At 45.1% G+C, this 8,657-nt stretch overlaps 1 protein-coding gene across 1 annotated transcript; it reads right to left on the minus strand.

The window, feature by feature from the left end:
- Positions 1–889: 889 nt before the first annotated feature.
- MYADML2 (myeloid associated differentiation marker like 2) lies at positions 890–3,765 on the minus strand. The gene has a single exon (XM_082213252.1). The coding sequence runs from the start codon at positions 3,014–3,016 to the stop codon at positions 2,114–2,116; it is 903 nt and encodes a 300-aa protein (XP_082069378.1). The 5' UTR covers positions 3,017–3,765; the 3' UTR covers positions 890–2,113.
- Between the last annotated feature and the right edge of the window lie 4,892 nt (positions 3,766–8,657).

Consider the following 8,657-nt stretch of genomic DNA (forward strand, 5'->3'; position numbering starts at 1 on the left):
CTTAATGACATAATTCACACACTCTGTACTTCTCTGCATTCCATTCCCTTCTTACCTCACTGTTTGCAATCCCACATTCTCTCCAATCAAGTACCAGCAACTCAGGGTAGCACTTCACGCATCTGATGGACTGTAGTCCATGAAACGTTATGCCATAATAAATGTGCCACAAAACTGTTGTTTTGCTGCAAAAGACTAATACAGCATCCCCTCTGAAAAGATGAGACCTTTAGGACACACGGATACACACACACACCCTGTAACTTTAGCTCTGTTTCATTTTAATATGCATCTGAGCTATATTAGGGTGTGTTGACATTAGTACTTATTCCTCATCCAGCTGCTAGTTTTTGAAGCAGCATGCACATTATGTTAGCCACAATTCATACCAGTCCTGTAGTCTCTGGACAAATGCTGTTGTTTGATGCTTCCTCGCCCCTCTCGAATCAGCTTCAATCTGACTAGAGAACTGGATGCAGAGTTAAGCTGGTAATGTGAACATACCCTAACAGCCGCCACGCATGTGCAGATGACAGCTTGATGAGCTGATGGGAGGCAGTCATGAGCAGGGCCATGCATCAGGTGAAGACATCCTTGGCCCCTCTCCGATGTGAACATTACTGTGCCAATGTGGATTCAACTGCAGCAGGCTGGGTGGGTGTGTTTGTGACCATACTGCATTTTAAGATACCAATGTGAGCATACGCTTAGACAAGGCAATGGCATTCAAACACCATAAATCACTGTGTATTTCCAGACAGGAAGAAACTTGGACTGTGTTTCTGTGCATTTATGTTTAGGAGGAGGAGAGGATATACAGTGAGTTGGTTGAGGGAGGAGAATAAATGCAAGACTAGAGTGCTCTGTCAATTAAAGAAAACACTGAATACTTTTGCCAACTTGCTATTTTTATTCTAGATTGGAATAAAGCCTTCCTACCTAATTCACACACATTTAATATAAGCTATTGGAATAAACTACTTGCTTTGGCTTCTTATATTTGAAAATGTCTCTGAATTCAGGTGATGATCCTGATCCACACCAAAGGAGACCAGCACACTTCTTTGCACCATGATGCATTTATACAGACATGTTTTCTCAGCTGGGAATCAAGAATCAGCACCTCCAGGAATCGGACAATAGGCACTTGGTTGGATGTATTTAAATGTTACTCATGTCCTTTCGGCATTGTGAAAGACCAGCGAATCCAGGTCATATTCTAGATCATTAAGTAATCTGCAGTTTGCACAGTGCCAAGCGTTTGCGGAATTAAACAATGTCTGTTGCCTAACTCTTGCAAAACGAAAACAACAGTTTTATTTTGTCTAAATTAATATACTTTGGTTCAAAGTGTGGTTTTGGTTCAAAAGTCTGGCTTTGGTTCAAAATGCTAATGTCTTGTGTGTAGCCACAGTTTCCTCAGGCATAGCAATATCCCCAGATGCTTCTTGAAGGAATAACTGAGGGAAACAATCTGGAAGTAATTATTTTAGAGCTTGCAGCAACCTTCCCTACACCCATTGTCAATTACAAACTTGACAGTATTCACTTCACTTCTCAAACTCTTCCAAACAGGAATGTGCATCTCACCAACAACCAAGTACATGCATAAGGAAATTGTTATTTTCATACTCTAGGCTGTGGACGAGGGTCTCAGTCTTCTTGGTGGTTGTAATCTCCCCTCTCTTTCCCCTGCCTTGTCTGAAATTTCTGACAGAATCTATTACATTTAGTTATACGTTTTTCACTTTAACAGAATTTCATTGATTGAGATTTTGGCAGCTGCTCTTTTGGGCCTAGATATTTTTCTATTCTTCTTGCAGTTTTAACTTACCCAACAATTTTAGGATGAACAATTCAGGGTCCAAAACCTGTTTTTCTCACCCTTAGTACTAGGCCTTACAAAACCTATTAACCTGTAGAGTCACTGATGCATCAAGTGTACACATCTGCTGGAATGAGGGTAGCACTGCAGATGCATTGCTATGTTTCTTTTATGATCAGGCCGCTTTCAATCAAGACAAATTCTTTTGGTGTGACCTGGACGTCAGCTTTCTAGGCGGGTCCCAAAACTCCCTCTGCCTGAGTCTTTTATGGCTTTTTTTTGTGGCTACTAGGGGTGTGAGACGAAGCGGATGCGTTGTGAGTAGGCTAAGTCCACAATGTAAAGCACCAGGTTCACACAGGTGAACACTGCAATGACCACCTGGCTGTCCCAGGGGCACTTGCCTCTGGAGCACTGGTAAGGGCGGTGTGGGGAGCCGTACTTACGGTCAAAGCAGAACACTGGCCAGATCACTGCGGCGCTCAAGTACATCAGGACAGCCACAAAAGTGTAAACAACCACAAAACGCTCAAAGGGGCACTTCAGCATGGCTGTCTTTCCCGTGACACTGAGGGCCACCACCACCACTGTCACCACAAAGCAGAAGCTGTAGACAGCCACGCACCACTGGGTTGCCACGTACCGGTCGTATTGGCTGCCGTTCACCAGAGCCCCAAATATGATGCAAGCTACGAAAGCCTGGACAATTTTCAGGAGGCCAGAAACGGTGGCCATGTAGCTGGTCACCTGTCCCGGCTTGGCCCTCGTGAGGAATACTTCCGCGGCGTAGGCGAAAAACAGAAGCCCTGCGAAAACACTGGCCGAGATGCGGAAATCTCTCGCCTCGCACCCGTTGGAATGGCAGCCAAACTCGACATACAGCGGATAGATCACGGCAGCTGTGATGGACATGAGGGTGGCAAGCATGGCGAAGGCGGCGGTGAAATTCCCCCAAGAGATGCTCAGGCAGCTGTGGAGGCGCGTGAACTCGCAGGTGACGATAAAGACGGTGACTGCGAAACAGAAGCACCAGACGGACATGCAGAAGGTGCCGTAGGCCGCACTGAACCCTCCTCGGTGGGCCACAAGGCTGAACGTGGTACATCCAAAGGCTGCCTGCAGCAACCGGGCAGCTCCAACACGAGATGCCACAGCAGCCATGTTGAGGTGTGTCCCTCTTGAGCTCTCCATCTTCAGATCAGGACCCCCCAGAATGTTTCTTTTGTGGTCAGATGTTGGCTGCTTGTCCTTGAGTTTCTACCCGACGCTGGATGACTAAGCGGAAGCTGCAGGGTGAATAAGCCCCATATCCCTCCGCCAAAAACCTTTGCTGGCTGCTATTTATGCCGCAGAGCGTACATTTCTGGCAGCTTTTTGAGATAGCGTTGCCTCTGCAGTAAGAATATTGACCTGCCCTTCTAGTATGCTGCAGTTATGATCCATCAGCCCTGCTCTTCCGGGGTCTGTGTGTTGAGTAGTCTGTAGGCATCCCTGTCACTCTCAGTCGACCTCAGCTGATCAGTTTCTCCCAAGTGGCTAGCAGGACGCCTATTCCGTCTCGGTTATGCAGTTGTAGCTCTCTACTATGTTGCTGCAAGGAGCCAGCATATAAATAGGAAGGTGTATTAATAGACTCATCTGGAATGGAATGAACTGCGTGGTCTGTGCAAAATAACGAGAGGGTTTTAGTTTCACCCAGTGCTGCTTTGCATGCTACCTTTTAAGCTTTGTGTCAAAAACCAAGTGAAAGTAATTTGAATTGCCTAAGACTAGAGCATGGTTAGGCAAACTAAGGCCCAGGGGCCAGATCCGGCCCAATTGTCTTGTCAATCCGGCCCGTGGGCGGTCTGGGAATCAGTGTGTTTTTACATGAGTAGAATGTGCCCTTTTATTTAAAATGCGTCCCTGGGTTATTTGTGGGGCAGGAATTCGTTCATTATTTTTTTTCAAAATATAGTCCAGCCCCCCCCAAAGGCCTGAGGGACAGTGGAATGACCCCTGCTGAAAAAGTTTGCTGACGCCTGGACTAGAGTCCCAGAAGAAAGCATGTGGAAGCAAGGAGTCCACCTCAAATATATCATTTGTTTTGTCATGTTGAACTTTTTCTGCATGGTTGATGGTGGTTGCGGGGACACATTCCATCTCCTTTCAGGGATTCCCCAAAACTGACTATTTGACCGCAAGAGTGAACTCAAGAGAGCTAGTGACTTTTGTTGTTGCCATTTGTACTGAAGCTGGCTTACACAAATTCTGTTGCTCTATATGTAGTGATGGCCACCAAGTTGGATGGCTTTAAGAGGATTAGACAAATTCAAGGAGGAAATGGCCTGTAGCCATGATAGCTATATACTATACCCAGAGGTGGTATGCCTCTGACTGTTGGCAATCACTAATGGGCAGAGTGCTCTGGCACTAAGGTCCTGCTTTTAGGCTCCTCACAGGCACCTGGTTGTCTGCTGTGGCAACAGGCTCTGGAGCTAGATGGGCCTTTGCCCTGATCCTCTTAAGTTATTTAAAGCCATTTAAAGCCCTATACAGCCTAGGACACTTGTACCTACGGGACCGCCTCTCCTGGTATGTCCCATGGAGGACCTTGCGGTCTTCAAATAAAAACATCTTGGAGATCCCGGGCCACAGGGAGGTTAGGCTGGCCTCGACCAGAGCCAGGGCTTTTTCAGCTGTGGCCCCGATCTGGTGAAACGCTCTGTTACAAGAGACTAGGGCCCTGCGGGACTTGACATCTTTCCGCAGGGCCTGCAAGACAGAGCTGTTCCACCAGGCCTTGGACTGAGGCACAGTCTGACCCTCTCCTTTTGTAATCCTCATAGAACTCTAGCCCAATGGTTGCCATTAATTTGATTTTAGAATGAATTGATTTTAGTATGTATTTCAATTAAATGATTATGATTTTATGTAAACTGTGTTATTTTTACTGTTGTTAGCCGCTCCGAGCCCGGATTTGGCTGGGGAGGGCAGGATATAAATAAAACTTTATTATTGTTATTATTATTATCATCATCATCATCATCATTATTGGCTTGCTCTTATCAGCTGTTGACTGGCAGTGGGTTTTCCAGGGCATGAGACAGTGGATTACCATCTTTTCTAATCTTTGTTGTAAAAAGTTGAAATGCCAGGGATTGAAGCAGGAATTTCTGCATGCAAAGCGTGTGCTCTACCACTGAGCTATGAACCCCAAGATGTCTGCAGATTTGGGGGTGGGGAAGCTGGAAGTTAGCTTATCTCCTGCCCCTACAGGCAAGTGGCAGCTGTAGCTTCAGAGGCACCTCCATAGAAACTGGTCACTGAAGCTGCTGCTCACACTTAATGGCGCACACCAGCACTCGGCTTGGAGTAGATGTGGGCTGATGACAATGCCAGTTTACTTCTGCTCTGGGCAAGTAGGTGGAGGCCTGAAATGATACTCTGAGCTGTGAGGTCAGGAGGTAATTTTGCAGGGCAACCTGGCAGGGCACTCTCTTTTCTCCTCTCATAGTTTGGAGCAGCATTCTCAGTCAAGCATGGCTAGAGATCATAGACTGCACGGTGACCTGACAATCTCATAGAAAGCAGTTTGCTTGCAGGCCGGATTTCCTGGTTATTGTTTAACCCTCAGCTACCTATCCTTAGAGTGCTAACGACAGCTGCTTATATAGACATCCATTGCTGGATTATGGTTGGATTGTTCTGTAGTGTTATGGTCTTCCACTCCAAAACACTGAAGCAAAGACTGCAATTGATGTTCTTTCAAACTCATGTCTTTTGATATAGGGAAAATATGATATAAAATTCTTTTTTGTGTACCTTAAAAAAATTAAAATAAATTGAATACATAACAGGAACGCTGTTACCAATGTACAGCCCACACCAGATTTTGTCCAACATTAGAGAGACCAAGATAATACAGTACAAACACTTTCTACTTCCGATTACTTTTGCTTTGTGTTACAATCCCTTCATTTCTTTTTATATTCAACATGTCAGTGTCCCAGGTTTGCCCTAACTTTACTTGTTCTGGTTTCAGGTAACTTGTTGAATAACGAGCTAGAGCAAAAAGGAGGAAGGATTTCATTCATTCAAGTTTAGGCCAAGCTTGAACACCAAACAACCCATTAAATGCAGGAGCCCTCCAAATACTTAGCTCACAAGTGTTTGTTGGAAGGCTGTCATTCGTGCACTCATCTCCTTAATATTCTAATTTTCACAATAAGCCAGACCATCAGTGCCATTCGAGTGAGGCCACCTGTCCCAGCTGCCAGATATTGCAGGACCATTACATAAGAGGGGATCACCTTAGTACTATCTTTCTGTCTCGTCTGTCGCTGGCTGCATGTACAGACATCAATGTGTATTGAGAGGTGGACATCTGCACCAGGGGTCCTTTTTAGCTTGCTATAAGAATTCTAAGGTCTAAAATATATCATATTCACAAATGCACACATATCTAAATATATAAACCATGTGTCTGAAATAGTACAGAAGAGCAATCCTGAAGCCATATTGACTCTCCCAATGACCTCAAATATTCCTCTGCAGTAAGGGAGGCAAATAGGGAAAGACTTCTCATTGTCTTTTCGCTTACAAATCCTGTTTTAAGAGCATATTTGTATGAATAGGGTGAGCCTATGACCTGGATTCAGGAACTAAAGTATAAACCACCACAAAAGAATGGCCAGGCTACCCATGTAATGCAATCAGCAACCATTATCAGGTATCCTGGCAGACAGGATTTCTGCTATAGACCACCTTCTATGATGTATGATAATTTTGGGGTGGTTTTTGGCTTAAGGGGTTGGGCAATGTCAAAAGTCTTTAAAGGTTCCTGCACACTTTTGTTCGGGGCATCTCCCTCCACGGAAGGAGGGAAGGGAACTCTGTTGCAACAGAAAAATAAGTATCTGCCTTGCTTTCCCCTGGGTCCTGCCTTCATCCATTCTTCTCTGACCAATCATGGACTATGGGGACTCAAGAGCCTCATGGGGAGTTGGGCAGCAATATCCAAACCCCACTTTTTACATCAAGCTCATGTTGGCTCCCTGAGTGATTTTGAATGCTGATATTTGAACTCATAAAGAGAATAAAAAAGGAAGAAATAAGAAATGGGGGTAATCAGAGAGAAAAGAGGCAGTGTCATCAGTGACACTTTAATTGATGCTTTTAGGCAAGGACCCAAGAACTTGCAGTTGTAATTGGACTACAACTCCCATCATCCCTGACCACTGGCCCTGCTGGCTGTAGCTCATGGGAGTTGGAGTCCAATAACATCTGGGGGAACGGCAGGTCACCCATCCCTGCCTTAGGCAATTAGCTCTCTTCCTTCTTGAGACAAGACACCCAAGTCAATTTCTGTCATCTCATCACACCCAGGAACACCCCTATTTTACCCTTTCCCACACTGCCTTGTGATATCAGGTCCTAGAAGAAGAGTTTGGATTTGATATCCCGCCTTTCACTCCCCTTCAGGAGTCTCAAAGCGGCTAACATTCTCCTTTCCCTTCCTCCCCCACAACAAACACTCTGTGAGGTGAGTGGGGCTGAGAGACTTCAGAGAAGTGTGACTGGCCCAAGGTCACCCAGCAGCTGCATGTGGAGGAGCGGAGACACGAACCCGGTTTCCCAGATTACGTGACTACCACGTAGTCTTAACCACTACACCACACTGGCTCTCTAAGAGAGAGTAACAACATCCTTCTTTATCAGATTTTTGTGATGGATCAAATGGCTTCTTTCCTTCCTGTTGTTTGATGCCAGACCTTCTTACCACTCAAACAATCTGGAGTACTGATTCTCATCTTTAGCCCTAGGAACATGATGAGAGGTGCCTTAGAGTCAGTCCCTTGCTTCCACTAGCTCCAGCATGGTCAACATTGCCTGGCCATGGTAGTCTAGGTGTTAGACAGGGGTAGGCAAACTAAGGCCCAATCGCCTTCTCAATCCGGCCTGTGGATGGTCCAGGAATCAGCATGTTTTTACATGAGTAGAATGTGTCCTTTTATTTAAAATGCATCTCTGGGTTATTTGTGGGTGTTTTTACATGAGTGGAATGTGTGCTTTTATGTAAAATGCATTTCTGGGTTATTTGTGGGGCATAGGAATTCGTTCCTATTTTCCCCCCAAAATATATTCCGGCCCACCACATGGTCTGAGGGACCAGTAGACCGGCCCATGGCTGAAAAAGGTTCCTGACCCCTGGTGTTAGACAAGGGTCTCTCCTAGTCCTATCTGGAAATCCTTGGACCTCTTGTGCTAAGATCTGGGGCAGTTCATTTCAAGACTTGTGGCCTCTCTCAGCTGACTATGCATCATTGAAGGCTGCTTTTTTCTCTTCCCTCTTCTGCTGCATCTCCCCCCACTATCTGATTGGGATAACCCAACCCAGTATTTACTTTCATTGTGATCAGCTGGAACAGCAACAACTCCTGCATCCTTTTTCTGCCATTTGTCTGCCTAGGGTACGTATTTTATACATTACCTTTAAAACAAAAAAACTTTATGGATCAAGTTCTTGCATTTGGTCTTAAATAAACAATCCTTATGATAGTAAATAGTCAAGTGCATTGCAACAGCTTGATCTTCTCCTATCTTTTAACCTACTAGGGCTTCCTAGCTAGGGTAGGAGTACAGGAGATTAAGGGCTTGCAAGACCTATGAGACTCAAAACCAAAATTGCTTACCTGTAGTAGCCAACAGTGATGTGATTCTGTTTCCGACCATCTGAAGTAAATTAGAGGGAGGTGACAATAATGTACTCATTTGATAATATGAGGGTGCCTGGCAACTGGAAAAAAAATATGTCTGGGCACCTTTCATTTCCATTATTATTATATCCTTA

The sequence above is a fragment of the Podarcis vaucheri genome, assembly GCF_965113315.1.
Source record: "Podarcis vaucheri genome assembly, chromosome: 2".
NCBI lineage: Eukaryota > Metazoa > Chordata > Lepidosauria > Squamata > Lacertidae > Podarcis > Podarcis vaucheri.

Coding starts and splice junctions, on each gene's coding strand:
- MYADML2 (XM_082213252.1), bottom strand. CDS start 3,016: ATGGAGAGCTCAAGAGGGACACACCTCAACATGGCTGCTGTGGCATCT.